General features: G+C 38.7%; 1 protein-coding gene across 14 annotated transcripts in view; it reads left to right on the top strand.

Moving 5' to 3' along the window:
* The window catches only part of Fas1 (fasciclin 1), a 155,910-nt gene that overhangs the window by 113,600 nt on the left and 17,901 nt on the right, over positions 1-24,409 (top strand). For 5 of the 14 annotated variants that reach the window (XM_067133447.1, XM_067133440.1, XM_067133439.1 and 2 more), the window contains exons 3-11: positions 120-316; positions 498-646; positions 2,655-2,751; positions 13,938-14,124; positions 14,336-14,496; positions 15,236-15,385; positions 15,840-15,938; positions 22,688-22,908; positions 23,854-24,016. In XM_067133447.1, coding sequence (XP_066989548.1) covers positions 120-316; positions 498-646; positions 2,655-2,751; positions 13,938-14,124; positions 14,336-14,496; positions 15,236-15,385; positions 15,840-15,938; positions 22,688-22,908; positions 23,854-24,016 — 1,424 coding nt within the window. The remainder of the gene's footprint in view (positions 1-119; positions 317-497; positions 647-2,654; positions 2,752-13,937; positions 14,125-14,335; positions 14,497-15,235; positions 15,386-15,839; positions 15,939-22,687; positions 22,909-23,853; positions 24,017-24,409) is intronic. The other 9 variants (XM_067133449.1, XM_067133443.1, XM_067133441.1 and 6 more) reach the window with 3 other exon arrangements.

The following is a 24,409-nucleotide window of genomic DNA, read 5'->3' as shown; positions in this document are numbered from 1 at the left end:
AACCTAACGAAGGGAAAGTTGATGTGGATCATGCGTGGCGATAATGACGAGTAATATGGTATTATCATGATGACACATATACACAAAAGCTTGTGGTAACCGCTGCTCCTACTTTCCAGCCAACATACCCTACAAAGCCCAAGATCTTCCTGACGATCTGAACACCCAGCTGACAGGGAACCCTAGGCTGTACATCACGCGCATCCCTAATGGCAAGCCGTCGATCTCAGGGTGGGAGGACTACGACTACTACGTCAACAACGCAAAGATCACGTCGGCAAATCACATCGCCCAGTCGGAAGACGGGCATGAACAGGTGAGGACTGAGCCTCAAGGTGTGATTTGTAAAGCATCGCAATTTTATTTTGGTTTGCTAACGTTTTATCTCGGCTACGACTTCAGCTGCGGAATCTTTGGCCTAAATTTTACATTCCAATCTTTTATTTCGTTTATATGGTTCTGAACTCTCGTTTTGAAATGTCGTTTTCTCCGTACAGGTCTTCCACGTCGTAGACCAGGTCATAGCTCCGACGATCGCAAAACCTGTGGCCGATGGGGCGGTGCCCCCTGCTTACATGAACCCAGATGCCAGGAAGCTCCTGGAAAAACCAAACCTCTACGGTTTAGTGGACGAATTCTCCATCACGTAAGGCTCGTCATTGTCTCTGTTTATGCTGTATTCCTGAGTACCCTGTTGCATGCTGTTGCATTCCACTCGTAGCTTTTACATTCCCAGTTTTGCATTCCAGTTAGGTGTGAATTCCTAGCTTTGCCAGAGTTGCTCAGTTTTTCATTGTGGAGACCAGTCAGGTTAGTGAGTCTAATACCATCACTGTATTGTAGTTGATTTGACATTTTGTTCAGAAAATGGAGTGTAGTGAAACTGTATGTAGCATTTTATAAAGTGTTCACACTGGAATCATGAAAAGTGAACAATTTACAGTAAACTTATACTTATAACTTGAGGAATTAAAGCTTAAAGAGCTGTTGAATGCATGTACAGATTAATTTTTTGATATAGATACAGTACTCGTATACTGTACTCATGTTTTATATTTACTTCTGGCTTTCAAATTTTAGTGCCTGAGTGAGTTCTTAGTCTGTTATAGATTAAGTGTAAAGCCTAACCTAGATTGTTAAATTTATAGCGACTACCAGAACAGAATATTATCTCCAAGGTAATTTGAGGTTCGCTCTGTAGACTGGTGAATGTAAGGCAATTGTTTATGCATAATTATACGAAAATGGTTCTGTATTACAAAATCAGATTCTTTAGGTTGATATATACAGTAATGTGGACTTACCTCCTCAAAATTTCATTTGTTTTTTGATAAGGTTACATGAATCATTAAGTACAATGATTCACGAAAATGTGAAAGGATTTGCCTAACAATTCAAAAGGTATAACTTTTTCAAGGACCTAAAATGGATTGGGCACATGGTGAAGAATGGAGCTAGGAGTTCTTGTTAAAAAAAAGTGGTCTTTACTTTTATATTCCTCTTTAATTTCTATATTTGACAAAGCTTTGCACGTACACTTCCTATGTTTAGCTTCGCTAAGCATTGTGGTCGATCTTTTACCAAAGCTACACTTTAAAGTTTACATGGTGAGGCCTATAGGTTGTACTTGACAAATCCCTTGATTGGAGAACTGTCATCGTTTTCCCTATCGTTCTTGCATGTTGAAAAGCCTCCTGCGATCTCTTGTGAAGCTGTTCTCGTGTAAACGATAATACATAGGTTTTGACAGATTACCATGGTTGGTAGTCAGGATGATAGTTCTGCATTTATTCATGTGATTAAAGAGCTCTAGATTCATTTCTCAGCCTTCACCCTATGTTTGTATATGAGCTGGGGTCAGTTAGAAAAGTCCAGTACCGTACCTTCAAAAAGAATGAAAGAGGCTTTTAAGTTTTAATAAATTTAATACGTGCAGTGAAGGCTTAACATTTTAGTTATAAGCCTTTACAAATTTTGCCCCTTCAGATATTAACTACTTCTCATTAGCCAGTCAGTTCTGTAAGGGTCAGATTCTTCAGTCTTTCAGCATAGGCAGGCTAAACGTAATAGCGGAAATAATTTTGTTGAAATTAATGTATTACTAGAAGAGAATACAGTCGATCTCTGGTATTTGCGGGGATGCGTACCACAACCCCCCCGCGGATAGCTAAAATCCGCGAATACTTGACACCCCCCTAAAAATACTCAAACTTGCCTATTTTTATAGTTCAAACACCAAAAAAAAAACCCTCTAAAAACACTTCTACCTGAGTATTTTAATAGTTTTATCACAAAAAATGCATTTAGTCATGAAAATGATATGAAAATACGGTAATTAGTGAATATTTCTGTATGAAAAATACCGCGAATAGGTGAATTTTCTGCGAACAACGTGTACTTGTACTGTACGTACGTTCCGCAGAAAAATCCGCGAATAAGTGAAACCGCAATTAGGCGGGAGTCCACTGTACACGCCTGTATTAATTCATTGTTGGCAACACAGCGCAGTCTTGGGCTCTCTCTGGGTCTCAAACTGGGCACGGTTTCAAAATGTCTGCAAATATTAGTATGCACTGTTTGGTTTTTAAGTGACAAATGATGGACAATAGGTGAACTGAGTCTAACATTGTCTTCGTGTTTTTTTTCCCACCCAGTGACTTTGAGAAGCGCGTCAGTGAACTGGACCTCCTCGATACCTTTGCAATGTCTGGAAAGAACACCTTCTTTATCCCCATCAACCAGGCATTGAATGTAAGTACTTCTACGCTTCACAAGAGCTGACTGTGTTTATCCTTTAGCCCTTTTTTTTCGATAGATTTTTGATTGTTAGTAGCACTGTGTAGATTGTATAGATTAACGTTACTAGACAGTGACTTGTATTGTACATACGAGGATAGGAAGATAGGAAGGTTACCACCGTACAGGGGTTCCCTTAGGCGCACATATACTCTGAAAATATTGTACATTTTGCCGTTACGTTTCCTGTGCAGTCCTGACTGGGATGTGTATTCGAGCAGTTTCTTTCAGTGGGGGCAGTTTTAACCTTTCAAGTGAAGTTGACAGGAACACTTAAAGAGAAATACAAGGAATTTTGTAGCCTCGCTGTAGCGCAGCCCTTACACAGCACGTCACAAGAATTGAATGCCTGCACCGATCAGTTCCAGTTGCACCGCAGAGTGTGAGTGAGCGATTTCGTGTTCTGTCATTTTGTGTTTCCTCCTGTTGCCTTGAGAAGTAATTGGCGTTATGAAAAATGGTATTGGAAAAAGTCTCAGTATTGAAAGTGAAGTAAAGGAACTCATCATACTCCACTTTATAAGACTGCCAATCATTTTGCAGAAATCAGTTTGTTTTTACAAGTGGCCGTGGTTCCACATTCAGGGGTCTCTAAGCAGTTATTCCTTAAATCTTTTGGGGGTGCTTTAAACACCTGAAATTTTTTATTCACGTGGGTAAAAAAATTCACTTAACATTGGATTCCACTGATGTCATTAGTTCTTGAACTGACAAAATTTTTAGTCCGGTGATTATAGACTGCCAATTTAAAACGCTAAACTTTAAATACGACCTACATTTCAGTATGGATTACCGCAGTGAGAGTTCTAATCTAAACAGAATGAAAAGCAGTGCTGTATTTAAGGTCTAGTAAAATCAATATATTATCTAAGAAAGTCAAGTCCATCCGGTAATAAGATGACGTCTCCAAAATTGGAACAAGAAATTGGAATTTGCTGTAAGAGTAATTTTATTTGTGTTATAAATTAGTCTAACCAGACCACAGTCAAATTTTCAGACACTTGAATGGGTTCTTCTCAAAACTAGGCAGGGAGAGTGTCTAGGGTTGGGTGTGGAAGTGGGAAAAGTTAAAAGCCAAATCCTTTTTAGTTATGCCTACATTCTCTGCAAAGGGAGCACCGTTATAAGAAGAAGAAGTACTGCCTTACATGACCTTAGGCTAGTGACATCTGAATACCACTGGTGCTGATTACTACTGAATGCTTTCACTTGAATTCATTTACCTGGAAAATGTAAGGCTATTTGATGACAGCCATCATTAGTCTGGACACCCTAACCTGTTATTGTTTTACCATTTTATGTTATACTTGTATGATTATTGTCCTTGCTATGGTGTGTGATTGCTGGAGCTATTTTTTGTTTTTTTGTATGTTGCACTGCATTTGCACTTGTCTGACCTTTGCCCTTTTGATTATGTCGACTTTTGTGTATGCTGTAAGCCATGTGATTGATATTTTCATTGTGCATACTGGTTTGTAAGAGGGCTGTGGGCTTTGGCTGTTGTCAGATGTTTCCTGACATCTGACTTATAATTTTTTCTTTTTTACGTTTATATATTCAAATCTAGACTCGGTACGTTTCACCTTCTGCTGGCTAGTAAAAGGTATTTCTTACTTTATTACTTGCAAGTTTGTTCTACATCCTTTATTTTTCATTTGAAAAAATATTATTTCATGTGGAATTCCTTCAGAGGCAACACTGTGGTTTCTGGCTGACATGATCTCACGAGCATTTGTAGTACAGTATCTGTTGATCTCAGTGGTAACTAGAGCTCTGTTTTATTTATTTACACCTTCATTTTTTCCAGGACATGGAGTCTTTTAATTCCCTTGTGCATGTTATCATTGTTTTTGCCTTGTTTTTTTGTTTTTATAATAGTAGTACCTCACTTCTGTGTTCTCTCGAGGAACCTTCTTATAAATGGTCTTCCTCACATCCTGATGTTTACCCCGTATTGTCTTTTTATTTCTTAAAACTATTTTCTTCGTGTTGTTTATTCTATGGAAACAAATTCTGTAATGAATCTCTCTTTTAATTATTCTTGGTTATGAATTTATTTGACTTTTTCAGTTTTGTTTCCTTCTTGGAAATAACCCCCAGTTTGACGACCCGTTTTGAGTACAGTGACCTCAAACAAGGTTAAGTAGCATGACCCCAGTTAGTTCAGTGACTCCAAGACTTCAAGGTCAAGCAGTTTAGGGATGAGTTTGTGAGGAGCTTAAGAAGTACAAACTTTGAGGTGGGCTGTTGCACACCAGCTAGGCAGAGGAACAACTGGTCACAATGGAAGATTAGTAAAAACAACTAGATCCTTATGGCTAACTGAAAAGAATATGGAGCCCAGATGTTTTCAAAATTAAGGGCTAGTAGCAAGAGCTGGCAGGATGATAGCCTGCATGTCTTAACATGGGGTTAGAGTTCATTATATGTAGACTGTCCTTGCAAGATTCTTAGTCTTTAGACTAGCTGTGTATCTCATGTTTTGTGTAGGTTGGAAAGATTGTCTGCACTATCTTTTTCCTGAACAGTTTTGTTTGTTTTTCTGTAAAGGTTGTTAAATGGATTGGCTGTTCTCCCTCTGCAAACTAATACCAGTTTTTGGCTGCAAGATATCAAACGTGGGTGCCTTTACTTTTGCCACCACTGGTGGTTGGCTGTTTCAGATGAATTCTGGTGACAAAATTTGTCCACTGCATTTATGTTGTTTGCTTTAACTCAACTTAATGTTATACCTGTTCTTAATGACATTTTATATCCGATTTTTCTTGGCAGTCATCTAAAATGATGAGATATTCATGTGGTGTTCAGATGATGCCAGACGCAGTTCTGTGTCTTTGACGTGCCAGACGTAATGCAGTATCTTCAGTAAATTTGTCATTGGTTCTCTACCACAAGACAGCATTTTTCATTGCTGAGAGAACAGGTCATGTGACTGCTCTTTTGCAAGAGGTAACTATACCCGTTGCTGAATGATTCTGGTGCGGTTGGACTCATGCACTTGCCTGGAATTTTTCGTGCCTGGTAAATATTTTTTATTCTTTCATTCTCAGTTGACTGGTAGACATTTAGGAGGTGTTTGTTCGGCAGGGTATATTTTAGCAGATAGGTTTTTACGTTACTGTTTTTCTCTTTAACAAGTGTTTAGGATAGCAGCATAATAGAGTATTCAGCCATGCAACCGATGCACAGTCAACAGTCTCATTGCCTCACAGGAACCTTCCAGTGAGTTCAAGGAAAAAAGTGTTGTGTTTCTAAGGTTCAGGATTTGTTTTGAAACGATTTTATCCTGGGTTTGTTATGCAACATTTTTTTTTCGTGCCAAATTGCTTGAATTTTACCAACGGAGGCTTTATTGATGGGGGAAAGGCTCAAACATTTTTCTCAGCCTGCATGGTACATTGTATCCCATACAGCACACCAGACATCTTTATTCGTACAGTAAACTGTTATTAAAAGAACCTCGTTTGTTTATTGTTTAGTGTCATAATGATTATGTAAACTGCTTTTTGTAGTTGCATCATAGCACTGTCTGCTTCATCAAGGTATGGCAGCAGCTGTCACGAGAACAAGTATGTCTGCTTCGCGGTGTCTCACCTGATCATTTCTTCTTTGTAACGTGCATGCCTGTTGGAGAGTTAGGCCTGACTCTTAGAACTTTTTGATGTGTAGAAACTCAGCCGTAAAAATACGAGAGAGGTGGACGTAAAAGATTTTCAGTTCCAGATTTTGCTTTTTGAAGCTGTAAAGAAAAAAACGGTGCACATTTTGAAGTAGCTGAATATTGAGGTAGACAAAAGATTTTCAGTTCCAGATTTTGCTTTTTGAAGCTGTAAAGAAAAATATGGCCTCACGGTGCACATTTTGAAGTAGCTGAATATTGAGGTAGACATAAAAGATTTTCAGTTCCAGATTTTGCTTTTTGAAGCTGTAAAGAAAAATATGGCCTCACTGTGCACATTTTGAAGTAGCTGAATAATATTAAAATTCCATTTTCAGTGCAGTGAGAAGTGCATGAGAGGTACCTGTTGCTGTAGATTGTGTGACCCAAAAGAGTTTTTGCAAGCCACCTTAAGCATCATGTATGTGTGAGGTTATAACTGGCTCTTCATTTCACGTTACTAAGGGCTAACTGCATCAGATACATGTAAATAAGATTGATCTTAAATTGCAGAATTATGATGTCTCATCGGCTTTTTTTTTTTCCATCAGGGCAAAAGTAGTTTGGACGACAAATTAAGTGAGGTGCTGTAAGGTTAGCAGAAAGTTAAAGCATTTATGAAAAGGAGCCGTCTTGTTCCATAAGATATTCCTAATGGTAATACTCTACAAAGTTATATATTCAGAACATATTTTTAGCTTATTTGTTTTCTGAATTCACATTGAAACTAAAGATGAAATTTCTGTTTGGCCCCCGGGAACATTGCTTTTTATTTTTAGATCAAATTGAGACCTGTTATTTTGATAAAAATGAAGCCTTTCGGGCCAGGCTTTCAAAAATTCAGTGCTGAAATTTGAACTCACGGTCTGGTTACGCTACATTGTGGTAAACACAACGAGAACCCAAATTCACATGATTCCTGTCTTTTCGTTTCAGTCGCAGCAGCACGAGCGTTCTGCGTAAGAGACAGAATAAAAAAAAAATATATACATACTCTTAAATCCTATTTTGCTTGGGGAAGTCCAGTTCGATATCTTTCTTAGCGAGCGAGCGAGGACTGGGTAATGTGAAATGTGCAATCAGAAATGTGTTTGTTTTTTTCTCTTTGAGTAACGTACGGGAACATTAATGTGTGTCCTAGGGCGTCTTTTGTTCTTTGTACGGGATGTTAAAGATTGTGGAATGTTCCCTTTGTTACATAATACATGTAGTGGTTTTTGACATGAAGATAAAATAGTTATTTTGGATGCTAGGTTTAATTAAATGTCATGTACAGGTAATCTTTTGTATCGTAGTGAACTGTAAACATTTCAGAATTTTTTGCATGTGAAATATGTCTATTATAAGTTATTTCTTCAAATATATATGTGTATACAAATGTATATATGTATATAACTAGCCGTATACTGTATAAGCATACTGTATTGTTTAACATATATATATACACACTCCCATTATGTCTGTTATAAGATATACATGCATGTGTTTATATATGAAATACGTTTACGTATGTTTTATACAGTGTAATGCCGTATTGTGTGTATGTATATGCCTCATATACGTATACACTTTAACATACTCCTGTTAGCATGTATACTTTTTATATTCTACTTGATGTATCCTTTTTTTTCAATCATAGATTGAAATCAAGTCTGTTTTTTTATATAGATTACTGTAACTATGACGAACATCTCTCAAGGTGCTTGAAACGAGTAGAAGTATTTCATTAAAACTCATTTTTTTTCCTTTAAATTAAAATCCCTTCGGGATAGATATAGTCTGTTCTCCTTTGAATAGGTAAGTTCTCCATGATGCCACTTGCTTTTTCTGGTCTTGGGATAGAAGACGAGGTTTAGTGAAAGAGGATCTTTAATCACGTTCCCTTTACCCCGCTAGGATGTTAGGCAGCCATTGGGTCATAGATGTTTGTTAGTGACTAAAACCTTTGCTAACTGTAGCATATGAGCACCTCAGGATAGATACACGGAATCCCAAAGAACAGTAGACCTCCAGAGCATCATTTTGTCATGAAAATACCCAGGGCACCATTGTCAAAGTTCGGTTCTCACGGGGGAACGGTGAAGGGCAAGCAATGGTTGGTTGGTCGGCTTCGGGCTAAACCAGTCAGCTTCTTAGCAGGATTGAAGGATGCCTGATTGACAGAGAGGGCAGTGAGTTAATGAGATGGAGGAATGTATCAAGAGTATATTGAGATAGAAGATATAGCGAAACGAAAACGAGGTAACACCTGGTGTGTGCACGTCAACCAACTTGCGCTTCGCAGGAAGATTGGCTGCGAAATCTGGCTTCGTATGAGGGGTAGAGTTGTAAGATGGCTGCTGTAACTGATGAATTGATACAAAGTTGACTGATTGATTTTTTTTTTTTTGGTTTGATCAATTTTTTTTATGGATTTATTGGTCGTGTGGTGCTTAATGAATATTTGAGTATTGAGAGAGAGAGAGAGAGAAGTATTGAAAGTTTTGTTGCTGAAAATGTAAATTGAATGAAATGCTATTTGTTATACCTCGAGCCCTGAAAAACATTGACTTTAAGGGGAACCTTAAATAGAGAATTTATATATGAAAACACAGCAGTGAGTCAAAGTATACAATTCTTTATATATTAATTAAGCCCTGAAAGAAAAATGCACATAGGAAAAACTTGAATGGAGAATTTCACTGCAGAACAGAAGCGTTATTTGATGTGGTTGTCGGGAAATATATTTTGGTGGAGTGCTTTGTGTATGAATGTACCGTCTACGAGAATCTGGTGAAAGTATAGTTGCGTCACGTATGCACAGACCTGTACAACTTGTAACGGTGTACAGAGACGTAACTCGGAGTACAAAATGGGCACAAACTTTGCCGACATACTGTAGGAGACTGAGGTGGCATGTCAATAACAATCAGTGAATTAGATGGTGCTTTAGTTACTGGATGTCTTGTACTAGTCATGTGTAAATCTTTTTAAAATCTTCTTTGATTATTACAGTTCATAATACTACTACTACTACTACTACTACCACTCTTTGAGTTCATGTATGTTATGACCATTCTGTTTCGTTTTCTGTTGTATAATCCTGTTTGTGTTATGTTTGTGATGAACAGTGTGTGTTTCTTAGCGTTTGGTTTGACCTTTATCATGTATTCTTTGAGTTTGAAGGCACATCTAGAACAAACAGTCTGAGAAGTAAAGTGTTTGATTTGGCCGTACTTTCTCATTGGAGTGTGTGTGTGCGCGCGCGTGTGCGTCAACTGCCTGCCGCTCATGTCCAGAAATTCTGTGCTGCACACGTTGGAAGATCACATTTCCAACCCAAAAAGAATATATACTTGGAGTCAATCTAGTCTTGGAAAGGAGTGGTGTGGACTTTATTCTTTGTTTTGTCATGTTTTTTATTTTTCATTAGTTTTCAGTTATTTTCATAAGAATTCATGTATTTGTTTGATTATTTTATTTTTTTATTTTTTAAGTTTTCACTGTCTATCGTTTCCTTATTCTTTCACTCGAAATTTGATTTATTTTTTTTACCACTCTCCTGATTTACATTTGTGCCTTTTTGCAACTTCCACACTTTTTAGCTGTTTAGTTCGAATTCTGTTTTTTAGTTCTGTCACGGTCGTGCGGTCCGCGGAGGCCGTACCTGATATCAGTCTCTCTTATAACGTGATATGTCCTTTGATATGACAAAAGAAAGCCTATTATTAGACCTCACTGTTTGTTGTATAATGTACTGCAGAAGCCTCACTAAATTTTGTAGCCAATGCCTCTATATATACTTAGATACTCTCTCTCTTTAAATTAGGCTCCCCAGCAATCACTCTCAGAGACACACGGTCCGGGGACGACCTTAACGTAAAGTTCGTCATATCCTAAGGATATCCTAAGGACATTTTCATGCCATCTGGCTTCTACTAGAATGCACTGTCCTCTTCAAGGAGTCATCTGGAGGGATTATTTTTTTTTTTTTTATTCTTGGGGGAAAAAATAAAATCAATTTTTCAATACAAGAATAAAACAAATTGGAGGAAAAAAAAAAAAACCCTTAAACGCAATTTGGTACTGACCATCTTATTTACCTTATTTTTCTCTTTGTTTTTCCTGTCTACCCACTGCTTCCAACTTGAAAACCCTTGGTGAGTATGAAGAAAGGATGTGCCTACCATTCGGAATTTAAAAAAAAAAAAAAAATTACAAGAACTTTCGTTTCCTCAGTGCACACTTCACTCTTATTAAATCCCGCATGGTTTCGTTTCTAGATTTTTTTTCCCCTCCTCCGTGTGATTTGGTGAATGCTGGATGTCAGTTTGAAGGGCCTCCCTCACAGGCCTTCTTTAACCCCCAACTTCTCTGACGTGTGACGGAGAAAGAAAAAAAAAAGCCATTTTCCACCTTTATGCTTACACATTAACAAACTAATGATCCCAGTTAACGATCCTACGATCCCATTAACAAATCCGCCAGCGTTCGCCGCCTCACATTCCCATCCTGAGTTCATTTTAATTTTGTTTGTAGGATGATGCAGATTGTAAGATGCTTTTTTGTTTTACCCCCCCTTTTGTTTATTTTCTGTCTCCGGACAGATTGGGACCTTGGTAACATGCTAACGAGTGATTTAAAACCTGCTACAGTTTCAGAGCATGCTTTTACTACTACTACTACTACTACTACTACTACTACTACTACTACTACACTGGTAGTTAACAGCTGAGTTCTTGCCACATTAAACATTCAAATCCTTTTTCTGAAGCAGTGGATATCACAAGTCATCTGTTGGGTAAAGTATTTGAGAGCAGATCATCAACAAATACACACGCCACAGAATCTCACAGTGTATACGGATGTTTAGCTACAAAGTAACACCACTTTTTTAGAATGGCTTTAGATTCTTTCGTATACTCTCTCTCTCTCTCTCTCTCTCTCTCTCTGTCCTTAGAGCGCAGCAGATTATTTTGTTTTGTATTAGCTGATAACGGAGTTCACTTGTAGAGAAGAGTCACGCGAGAGTGGTCGCAGCAGTAAATCTTAAAAAAGCCTCAGAGAGAACATCTGGAATGTTGCAGTCCTGGGTGGATCTGTGCTACTCACACAGACGTGCCAATTCTCACCAAACACCCTTGATGTAGTTTGTTGTAAATACATCTTTGTGTAGTGGTTTTTCTGTTCACAGTGCTCTTAAAGTATATATATAACAGCCATATGACATTGTGCGTTTGTTTCCTTTTGTGTAATGGACAGTCTGTGCAGCTTATCATTTGTTTTACCCACTTACCTCATATCAGCTTGCGTCTAGGCATGAAACTGGAGTACAAACTGGTACAGTCTTTTTTGAAAAATCAATTCAGAGTTTGTTTTCCAACTGTTGGTCACATAATGTGTGTCAGAGATATAAAGCTCTATTGAGTCTTCTTCATTATTGGTAAATATTCCCCACGTGTTGCCAAGACATTCATGCCGAGATGCCCACCATCTGAACACAGTGAATCTTGAATAATTAGCGCAACTAATGTTAACATTTCATGTGCTGTCGAGCTGGGAATGGTCTGGTATGCTGACTGTTATATGCCTCTTCTTGTAGTTCTATTTATTTGACTTTAGTTTACCCCTGCAGCTGGTATTAGATCTAGAACGTTCTGATAATTTACATTCATTTTTTTTCAATTGCCAAAAATTAAGGTTGATTTCATGATTTTTTCTCCGTCTTTTCTGGATAAAGAATGCCCCTGTGGCCACGCCTTCCGCATATTGCTCGGGAGAGGGAAGGGAAGAATCGGTCGATGGCATTGTCTTCGCAGCATTGATTTGACAAATGAATGGTGACCGTAGAATTTCTAAAGCCCCTCGCGCCTTGGGATGAGCGGAAAGGTCGTTCTTTTATAGATCTATATTTTGGCTTGTCCTCTTTACTCCGGATGTAAGGAATGTTTAAGATTCAGCTGAAATTTCAAAATATATTTTTTCAAAATCAAACCAGTATTCACAGGTCCTGTATTGCCTGAAAGTGCAGTTCACGTACCATACTTGTTGTAAAGCCTGACCATTCATGGATTCCACACTCCTTTGCAATATGTGAAGGCCATTGGCTCATTTATTTTCACATTCTTATCTTGTGTTATGATAACTCATGATAATAATCAGTTTTTTGGTTTTTGATACATTGGCTCATTTACATTCTTATCTTGTGTTATGATTTGATAATAATCAGTACCTGACATATGTGCAGTTTAAAAAGAAAAGTTTTGTTTTGAATAACTTGGGTGGCCTCAGAAGGTTGCTTTCCCACTGGACAAAGTTTTAAATCTGCAGGTACACTTTTTCTGTGTCGTTGCCCAAGATTGTTAATACTGTACTAAGTGTTTTTTGTGCCTGGCCATGTTATTAAATAGTCATGGACATTTTTCACGTGTTTTTGGCCGTGCTCAGTACTCTGTTCATTGGATTCATGTCAGCACCTGCTTCAAATATGCCCAAACTGCACTCTTCGTTACTAGATACTAGGCAGTTAAGTTGTTCTTTCAGTTATTTTTTGCTATAGTGACTTTAGATCACCACTGGAAAAGTACCGCAGGTCCGTTTTGAATAGACGTCAAGGCTGCAGTTGCTGACAGAGCAATATTTTTGTATCCCCCACCCCTTTCATAAACAGTAACTTGACCCTTACGCAAAGAACAGCAATTTGACAAGAAGACACCCTGGAAGAATTGTTAGGTAACCTGTACGCCCATTTGAGATGATTATGTGGACATTTACATTCAGTATACGGTATTCTGCTCTAATTCTGTTTTGGCCTTTGAGACACATCATATCCCCCTTCTTACCCCTGAACTGCAATGTTACATGAATTCAAACAGTCCTCTTTATATTGTTCATTTTGGACGTTTTTGTTTGCACTGTGGTTGTCCTGGCGATTGAAGCCAAAAGAAACCGCGAACAGGAAAGACACTTTCTACGTATTACGCATTGAATTCCCCAGACTGCACGTGGACTGGCGTATAACTATGTTCCCAACGCGTTCATTCACACGGCACGAAGGCGCATCAGTGACGATCCCATTTACTTACGCCCGTAGCGTGTCTTATTGCATAGGTACTTATCACGAAGGAAACTCGCTGTCACTTCAAACAGCTGCCGAAGCTATTGAGACAGACAGTCGTGCAGTCACTGCCATTGCAGCACAGTCATTTTTCACTGTCCCTCACACGAGCCTCGGAGAAGTTTCCACTGCCGTAAATATTGCGGTGGAAGTCTCGAAAAAAAAAAAAGTTCCAAATCTCTTGATTGTCTCGAGACGAGCTGCTGTTGTGTCGTTTTGTCGTTTCAGTATACTGTAGGTCCGGGTGACCGACCTCACAATCTCGAGAAACCCCCTTCACTTGAAATCTTGTGACCCCCCAGTTTATTCTGTCTGAACTCACAATAATAACCAACCCTTTTTTTGCAGACGCATTTATGGTAAATTTATTGGCTTTTGTATCTACAGCCCATACATGATAAGGATCTCATCGACAAGCACGTGATCCACGGTCACATTGTGCCCAAGGAGGTCCTCTTCACGCGCACCGTTGAGGGCACCACAAACCAGTCCATGTCCTTAGCCTTCACAGACAACTTGAAGGTCCTCATCAACATGGAGAAGGTCGCGGGTCAAACAGAGGACCAGACTGCTTGTAAGCCTCCCTTTCAGTTGTGTGTTGCAAAGTCTTGAAAAATAGTACCAAAGATGTTTGATTCTAAATAGATACAGTGGCCATGTTGTACCTTGCTCAGTCATCGGCCTGGAATACTTGGGTTAACATTTTCCCCTCTGATTATATGACTGCAATTACCATACTTAGTTATTGCCCAGGGAAACAGACCTTATTGTTTTCGTCGTTGCAGACTACGTCAAAAGCAACACAGTGGCCGGCGACACATCCCACACAAAAGGGTACGTTCTTGCACGGATCGTGAAAGGCAACATTCCCGTGAAGAATGGAGTCGTTCACCTGATTGACCGACCCCTGATGATTGTAGCTTCGAGTATCATATCCTATCTGCAGGTAAGGCTGGATCCTTCTCACCAAAATTGTAATTCGAGCAACTCATGAGTAATGTGTTCCATGTAGAATGAATATTGAAGAACTATTTATTTTTCATTTTTCATACAGACCCTTTAATTCTGATGATAAAAGTGCTTGCTACCCAGCAACACTGTGTTTTTGAGGTTAATTGGCCAGGGTACACCCACAAAGCAAGCCAGTTAACTGCCGTGGACCTAAGTATCTGTGTCACTCACGAATGGTCTTCTACCACTTATCTTTTATCTGATCAACAAAAGATGGAAGTGTCTGGATGCTCGAAGCCAGCAGGCATGGGCTGATTATAGTTGATGTGTTTGTATGAGAAAATTCTGATATTGTTTGGTTGGGAATACGATCTTATGTTTTTAATTCACTGTAGTGGTACTTGTATGTCTTTGTGGCCTGATTTTCTCTTTGCAGCCCTCTTGGGTTTATACCCAGTTGCCTCTGCCCATAAGGGTTTTCAACTGAAGATATAAAAGAATAAAGAGAACAAAGAAATTGACTAGCAGCACCTTAAGAGATTCTAACTTTGTTAGAAACAAAGACTTTCTGCCAAATTTCAAATAAAAAAGGAGAAAAAAAGAAATTGACTATCAGCAGCCTAAGAGATTCGAATTAACTTTCTTAGAGACAAGATCTTGCGCCAGGTTTTTTCCGAGCTGGTTTATTTCCGAGCTGATGCAGTGAAGAAAACTTTGATCCTGTCTCCTTCCAGGAGGTAAAAGGCCAGCTCAGCCGCTTCTACATGCTGATGAAGGAGTACAATCCGGACATGGCCAATCTGCTAGTCTCGAAGACGGACCTGACCCTGTTTGCCCCCTCCAACGAAGCCTTCAAGATGGTCAACAAAGATAGGCTGAATGAGGTAGGCTACGGTTGCTTCAGATGATTGAGATTCTGAAATTGTTTTGAGGTGTATGGCGAAAGAGCTCAGCATTTCAGATATTTGTTATTTGTGTTGTAGAGGTAGACTTGAGGTACAGTGTACAGATAGTTCCCAGTTGGTACCTGAGCTACATTTCAAAAACAACCAACTATAACTAGATAATAAACAAGTGCATTTTAAACTGTCATCTTGGGAAGAGTTGGCATTTTACTCTTTCATATTCAGGGTCATAATTTGTAAATCATTCATTTTGAAATGAAGCATTACTCTTGGTCTTATATGAGCAAACTTTATATGCAATTTTTCGTTTGGAAATTCTGATCTAGCACTTGGGAATGTAAGTCTGACAGGTTACAAGTTGGGAACAGTCTGCCACAGGTTTTAACTGAACCTGAAGCCATTCCACTAATCGCGTTTTTGAACCCCCCACTAGATCATGCACAACAAGGAGAAAATCAGCAAGCTCCTGAACTTACACATTCTCAATCGCCACCTGACCATCGACGAAATCATCGAAAGAACCACCCACGAGGTATGGCATTGTGACACCATTTCTACCCCCTGCTGAGAAGTTCAGGTTTCATGTACCCCGAGCAGACTGTCATAGCATCATCTTTTTCCTGTGATCAATCTTTTACTCTTAAGATTTGTTTACTTTTTCATCTTTCCATTCACCAAGCGAAGATACAGGCTGCAGTTGAGTATCAGACACATAACTGTAATACCTCCAGTGACTCTGTGGTAAATTAGAATCCCATAATTCTCCTCTGGTGTAGACATTCGAGTCGTCACTTGTGAGCTTTTGTAATAGAGGGCTGTAAATGTAAGACCTAAATTGCTGCAAAATGTTGATAAGTACAGGTGTAAGTGAACTCTACTTATAAATGAAAAACAAATTGGCTTTCAAAAGCTGAAACGTCTCTCGCTCTGCTTTCCTAGAGAACGTGCAGAAAAGAGGACTGGTAACTCGTTCGCTCTTTATACATATATACTTCACACCATGTATTAAGAACCCATCACAGCTTTTAGCATGATCTAGTACACAGCTTGCTGAATATGCGCCATGATTATTTACAAATAATGAAGCAAGTTAGCTTGCTTTGTCCTTGAAGGCAAATCCACACGGCGCGCGCTGAAGTGCTTTAGGAATCTCTCGTCTTTTAAGTGGGCTGAAGTAAGTTCAGAGATTTTAATTCTTTTGTGATTTCTTCGTGTTTAAAGTTCAGTAGATAATCCTTTCTTTAATTGCGATGTTTTTTTTTCAGAACCTTTTGGATCACTGTACGTTCCTTCATTTGAGCTTATCTCAGAATATCAGTTGTGCACAGTAATCCCATAAATTGGTTTATGTTATTGTTATTATTATTGTTACTATTATTATTATTATTATTATTACAGTATTCTGAAGATGAATCCTTTTCCTATGGAACAAGCCCACAGGGGCCATTGACTTGAAATTCAAGCTTCCAAAGAATCTGGTGTTCATTTGAAAGTAACAGAAGGTATTAGGAAACAGAAAGAAGGGTTCAGGTATTGGAAAAGAAAGAATAAATGAACAAATGAATAAATAAATAGATGAAATGTAAGTTAAGCATTAAAATACCACTTGAGTCATTTCTGAGCACCCATAGTTCTGCCTGAAGAAGGGTTTGTTTTGGAATTTTTCTCGAGGTTTTCTGTAAAAGGACGAAGGTAACAGATATTGCTGGAGGAACGTGCTTCAAAAGAACCTTTTAGTGCTTTGGAATTCACTCTATGATTGGCACCCTTACAGAACGACAAGAGAGAGTAGTATTGTTTCCTCAGCGTTGTGGTTAAGTTATTTGATAATTATGATAGCTGATATATATAAAGTTAAAGTCAGTTTATTGACGTTTCAGGAGGTCAGGTACACTTAATACATTTATTCTAAGCATAAACACTTTATTTGGCATGGAAGACATTCATGATTCTTGCTTCTTCTTCTTCTTAGAGCTTCGACATTCATCACCATCAATGAGAACTCACATCACAGCGATGCACAAAGAGCACAATGTTATAGTAGTGTATTAAACAATACCAAAAATGTTTACGAGACTGGGTTCATGATTTTTTTTTATTTATCTAAATTTTTGAGTTGTGCAGTAGATTACGTTCCTGCTTTATAACATGTATTTTGAACTCGAAACCGGAAGACTTTTCATATTTTGAGCTCGAAACTGGAAGACTGAAAAGTGAAATGACCTTGTGTCTTTAATAAGAGAACGTGTTAGCCATGTTCTTTCGAACTAGAGGGAAAGACTAGTGGTTTTGAATTTATATAATCAGTCGTTGAGCTGGGCTCAGGAGTGTCCATCCTCTGCTCTTGAGTTTTCCATTACTACTAGTTTTTTTTTTTTTGCAAGACTAGGATTCTTATCTGTAAAGTAAAAGAAGAAGACGTTTCCATAGAATTCAAGAATTTACATTATTTTATTACTAGGAAACATGTTCCTTTGATGTATATGATTACCAGCAGGCTATTTGTCGTAAATGTGCTGTTTAGTTGAATCTTCGTTACAGTAAGATGAAGCAAATACAGGGATACAGTGATGTCAAGTCACATTTTAAGCCAAGATGAAATGGGATTTGAAAGCACGATGGAAGATTTTGCTTTTGTGTATTCCCTTCTCGTGGATTAGCATGTCATTGAGTAAGAATAAATTCCAACGGCTTTCAGACTGGACCAGTTTTGATCTGATTTCTTGACTTTTTTTGTGGTATTACAGGATTGTCTCTTCAGCTAAAAGCAATTTTGTCAGGTTATGCTTGAAGGCTTTAATATTGAAAAGTGCTGAAGGAATGTGCCCTGTTGTCTTCCGTTTTGAGGTAGAAATGGTTACTGAATTGTTTCATCACCATGATTTTTATACATTTTTATACCCTTGTACACAGTCACTTCGATTTCATACTTAGTTCTTTATCCATATGTCCCAATGGTTATCAGTCATGTTGAATCATTCAGCTGCTTGGAAATGTCCCCAGGCAGTAAGGAAAACTTGCAGAATATGACTCTACAAGCAAAACTCGCTCCCTGAATGTCTGTGAGTTGTAAGAATATGATGTCGATTTCGGAGCCGAATAATGCGTAGGTGTTAATGGCATTCTCCAAGCTGTTTACTAGATTGCATAGTCACTGATCTTATTAGAAAGCAAAATACGAACCATCAGTGGGTCATTATCGTACAGTATTTTATGGTTTTTATGTGAATTCCTCCCCCCCCCCCCCAAAACCCCAAACCCCCACTCTCTATGCTTGTGTTACTCTCCATTAACTGTCAGCGAAGCATGCGTCTGATATCAAAAAATGTTTCGTAACGAGTGCATTATCAAAGAATACTTCCAAGATGCCTTTGCATTGAAAATGTGATTTGACTCTTTGTCACGTCACCTCTTTTGCTTTTGATTTCTGTATATGCTGTAAGGCTGTGAATAATCCGCTTGGATCGAAATACTTGACGAATGTCCGTTTACCCTGACGATTAGAGGAGTTTCAGCCGACCACACGTCAGGTGGTCCACGTTGTCCCTTTGCAAGTTAAAGTGCTGGTTTTTCCAAACCATCCATGCGAGGGAAAACAAAAGAGGATTGAGAAATGGGCTGAAAACTAAACGTCCCTTCGTGTTGCAGAAGGGCCGACGTGCTTATTATTCTGAATGCTTCTGAAAGTTCATGTTTTACCTGACGGAGCTCAATGCAACGTCACCTGTCACCATTAACCGCCTTCGTTTTGAAATTTCACCCCGGCTTTTTTTAATGCAACCTGTATGCTCTTTCGACGAATTAATTATTTATCATTGCTTGGCCTTTCCCTCTACTGCAAAATTAGGATATATTTTTTTTCCTTAGGTCGTATAGGATATATATATGCAGTATATATCTGTATTCTACATGTAATGAAATATGTACCTGTATCAATTTTGATGTTTACATGTGTGCTTGTTGTCGCTTTGCATGGCTTGGTGCTGCTTGTAGTTCCTGTAAATCCTTGTTTTTCTCTTCCGTAGTCACTCACTTTGAGTTGTCATTAGCATCAAGTAAGTGATGGCAGTCACGGAACATTTTGCTTCCCTGTATTTTTACGTAATTAGTTTCAGCTATTTTATCAGTGTCTTTTTATCATTTCAGTTCCCTCCCTATCAAAAAATAAAACTGGAGGACCCCTTGTGGGACTTACCTCGACTTACCTCGACTTACCTCGACTTACGTCGACTTACCTCGACTTACGTTCGTAATGTGAGGACCTCTTGCGTAACGCACGTTCGTAAGACCCGAGAGCGTGGCGTAAGCGGGTTACTTACTTCCTTACTTCATGCTGTTGCAATGACTCCCACTGGCTGTGAATTCTGTACAGAATAGTTTTTGTTTTTCTGCATGAACCTGTGCACCCTTTGATCTTGTGACTTGATGCCTCCTTTTTTTATTAATTTGAATCACTAATCCCAGTTTTCAGTTACGGACGGTGGTAAGTTTCCCTCCGCCAGATCTAATGTTAAGAATAATGCCGGATTGTCTTAGATTTTCAGGGGAGTTTTCTTAACTCGGGACGAAGCGGGAAATTCGGTTTAGTATTTAAGGAAGAAGCAACAGTAAGTACAGCCTATCCAGATTACTTGTCGAGTTAAGCTTCGTAACGAGTTCCGTATCAGTTTTAACATAAGGATACTTTTGAAGTCCAGTTGCTGTTTAATTCTTGCCATTCTCTTGCTTTGTTTATGTCAACCTGGCTATTAAGAATACTGTTTTTGGCACCAGCGGGTTGTTCATTTCGAGGAGCGAGTGGTTGGCATTCGTGGGGAAGCCGAAGGAAGCTGGTGTGCCCTTTAGAAGCCAATTACTACACCTCATCCCTTTGGGATCGACCAAACTGCTTGTGCCAAAAACGCCCAGGTCTGGGACTCATTCTTGGACTTACTTGAGGTCCTGTGTTTGCTTTTTTCAGAACCAAATCTTCTTTGTTGAGTGTCACAGTCATACTTGTTGAGATCATGCATGAGAGTGACTGATCAACGTCAGTTGATTTCAGATTTGCAGGTGTTTTTAGTACTTAATATTAAGTGATGATAAATAACTCTGAGGCTACCTTAAGAATAGAGCAGACCTGTTGAGGTGATGGAGACTGTAAAAACGTAATTAGCAAGAACAGTGATAAAATGACCAACTGAATAAGATTCCTGTCAAGTAATCTCTGTAGCATTCATTTTCTTTTTTTGTACATAATGGAGGCCTGGTATTCGAGAACTTGAGTGTGTAGTGAGCACTTATTGGTGAATTCTGTAGTGTACTAAAAGTTCAAACTTACCTGTATTTGATTGTCATGATCATGTCTATTTACTTGGTGAGGTTCAAGAATTGGGCATAATTAAGTTTCGTTCCTAAGAGCTAAATGTATGAAGACAGATATATTAGATTGTACAAAGAACTGAAGTATCATTATTTCTAAAAGCATTGCTGGAACAGCTGCGAACAGGATTGTTATTATTATTATTATTATTATTATTATTATTATTATTATTATTTTAACTTGAAAGCCAAGCTTCCAAAGAATATGGTATTCATTTGAAAGAAGTTACAGGCTTTCTAAAATCTGAAATTAGCATCAAGTGTAGTTTTGGGTGGGAGTGGAGAAAGAAAAATATCATTGGAACTTGGTGTTTCATCCCAAAAGTGAGAACTTTATTATTAGGTTAGTGAAATAAATCAAGAGTTGATTTTGATCCTGGAGGTGACAAAGGAAAACAATACGTAGATCTGATTTTTAATTACGGTAATTTTAGGCTTTGTTTATTTATGTTAAGCTTCTGCTTCAGTGGGAATGTGTCTGGTGACTGCTCTGTAGAAGTAGGATTTGCAAGAGCACTTGAAGGAGCTGATGAATGTACGGGCAGTCCCCGAATTAAGACGGAGATCCATTCCTGTGGCGACAACTTAAGTCGGATCTTAATTTTAAAAAATTTATAAAAATAAAAAAAAAGTGGTGAAAGCCTCACCTTTAATCCTGTGGTTGGCTTACACGCTGGAAGGATGGCGACGCTTACTTATTTACTCAAGGGAGCTCAGAAACTAGTACCCAGCCTAACGTCGCCTGAACTTCAGATTTTCGCCCTAAGTCAGAGACAAATTTTTTCACTGATATTTTTGAAAAGCGTTGTAAGATTGGAACGACTCAAGTCGAGTCCGCCTTAACTTGGGGACTGCCTACTAGTTTTTGACGAGAGATGTCAGTATGCAGTTATTTTCTTAAGCCCCAGATGAGATGTGTTGCAATGTTAGGGCCTTCTGTAATGCTATACTGTTCTTGAAGTTATGTAAAGTACCAGAGTTGCATTGTACTTTTACAGTACTGGCTTTCCTGACTTGAAAAGACCATGCTAAATTTTCTTTCTGATGAAGGAGGCTGTGTAGCCTTTTATGTCTGCAAATCTTCCGCAATTCAGTTTATTTCAGGTTGAGTCCAGCTATGACAAATGCTTTAGAAATAATGAGAAATGTTTTCAAGGCTTATTTTGGTCACAGAAAGCTTATTTTGAACTGTGTGTCTGTGTTTTCAAAAAGTTTTGCCGTTCATCCCACACAGCACAAGAGCGTTCTGGCTTAAAAAGTTTTTGTTCTCCCACGAGCACAGGATTTGATATCAAACCCAAGGACCTTTTTCACTTGTCCCCAAACATAAGCTATTTGGAAGTGCTTCTGGATTGAACAAGTGGTTCATGAATTTTGGGGGCTTTTAAAAAACAAGTTAATCAATCAAAGTAACTTTTTCTTTGCCAAGATTTTCATGTCCTCTCTCAGCCATGGTGCAACAGATATCTTTAATTATGCTATATTTATATTGGGCCATTCCTAAACGTCCAACACTAAACTTTCCACTTTGTTATCCTATAAATATCAATCTGTAGTTTAATTATCGTTTGCATGTGTATATAATCACAACACTTTTAGCTCCAAAAATTGTAACTTGACTTGTCTTTTGAAGTATTGTCATTGTACTGAAATACCTTCCCCCCTTTTTTATGGCACAACTAACCGAGGGTACTTGGTTCTGTTCAGTAGAATTTCTTTGGACTCCATTTATATTTATCTATATATTCTTGAACACCACTGAGGTCCTGGCTCTCTCTATCATTGTCCTTTGTCACTGTGTTGTGCTCCTGCTCTCTCTCTCTCTCTCTCTCCCTCTCTCTTTCTCTCTTAGTCTCACGGGAATGCTTTAGCTGCGCAGTTTGCATGCCTGATGGGAAATGTTTCTCCCCCTAATGCCAGATCTTCCAGGAGGAAACAAGGAGCTACGGCCGCAAGCTTTACTTCGCCGTAGACGACCACCACGGAATCCCCACAGTCTCCCTGGAGGGTGGGGGCGTCAATGCCACCATCACGACACCTGACATCATCACCAACAACGGGGTGATCCACATCATCAACCGGATTCTGGGCATCCCGTCCCAGACTGTTTATGAGAAGCTCTCGACTGATCCCATGCTCAGGTAAGGGCCTCTTCTTCCTCCTGTCAAGAAGTTTCGGTGACTCGGTTCAGATCAGAGTGGTTCTCGAAACGGTACAAGGGCCTGTTGTCGTGCTGTCCATATGCTCTCCCTTCCGCTCATTCCAGTTTTGACTTCGTCTTAATCTTCCTTTCGTTTGTTCTCTGCCTCTGTTAAAGTTCTGAATCTCCTTTGTACATTCCCTTTAGAGTACTGTTATCTGCTCATATCTTGGGTCAGTGCTCTTATCCATATCCTTTTTTCTTTGCTTTTGTTTTGTTTCTGAAAGAGGGAGGTCTGTTGCTGGCCCTAGGCCAAATTCCTACCCTCTTCCTCCTCATCTTTTGCTGTTTTGTCGTCTGTCTTCGCGCGCGGGCTGTTTCAATAAAACTAAACTGTTACTTATTCTGGTGCCTTTTTCAATCATTATTTCTTTGTATGCCACAAGAAAGTACCTCACATTAATTATTTGTGCACAGCCTAATTACCACTTTGTAGTAATAGGTGGAAAATTTAACTTGAAAACATTTTCAGGTTATACAGTGTGCCTGCACTTCTAGAACTGTTCTTGAGAAATTTATTCAAAATCTGATCAGCTTTTTTTTGTCAAGCTAAAACAATATAATTTGGTAGTTCACTCCAGAATTTGATTTCCTAAATTATGGTGGGTCAGTGTTCGCTGAAGCCAAGCCAATTGTGAAATATTATGCATGAGAATTTTAGCAATAGGTATATATATATATGTACTTAAATCTAATTCTTGTAGAGTAAACATATTTCAAAAACAGTTGCATTCGGATGATGTTTACGAATTTAGTTCATTTATCAAGTGGTATACTGCACTATGAAACATGCAAGATGACATGTATTGATTTCCTTATTGGTAATATAGCCATTCCAATTAAAATTTTACCATCTATAGTGAAATGACAATATTGCTCCTTCCAGCTTGACCTTCAACCTGAGTTTGCAAGAAGGCTGGAACGAGAGGCTAAAGTCCAGGGAGGAGAAATTCACGCTTTTTGTGCCGAGCAACGGAGCTTGGGAGCAGATCCACAGGACTTTGCCCTCCGCTTACAAGAAGCTGTTTATGGGAGAATTTCCTTACCATGTAAGTATTGTTGTACTTGATTTTCCATGTCTTAAGGAATGTAGCAGTACAGGCAGTCCCCGGTTTATGACGGGTCCGGCTTACGACGTTCCGAGGTTACGACACTTTTCAAATATATTCATCAGAAATTATTTTCCGGTTTGCGACGCATGTTCCAGGGTTGCAACGCGTCGTACGCCGATCTGATGGAAGAAATATGGCTCCAAAACGGCAGAATAATCAAAATTTGGTGTTTTTTTTTTATGAAAAACTCAATAAAAATGCAGTTTACATCGTTTTCAATACACCCAAAGGATTAAAAGTAAGGTTTTCTTAGGATTTTTGACGATTTTCGACGATTTTTCGGTTTACAACGATTTTCGGTTTACGACGATTTTCGGTTTACGACGCGGC

This window comes from Macrobrachium rosenbergii, chromosome 33 (assembly GCF_040412425.1).
Source record: "Macrobrachium rosenbergii isolate ZJJX-2024 chromosome 33, ASM4041242v1, whole genome shotgun sequence".
Taxonomy (NCBI): Eukaryota; Metazoa; Arthropoda; class Malacostraca; order Decapoda; family Palaemonidae; genus Macrobrachium; species Macrobrachium rosenbergii.
This window is presented reverse-complemented; position numbering and strand designations above follow the sequence as displayed.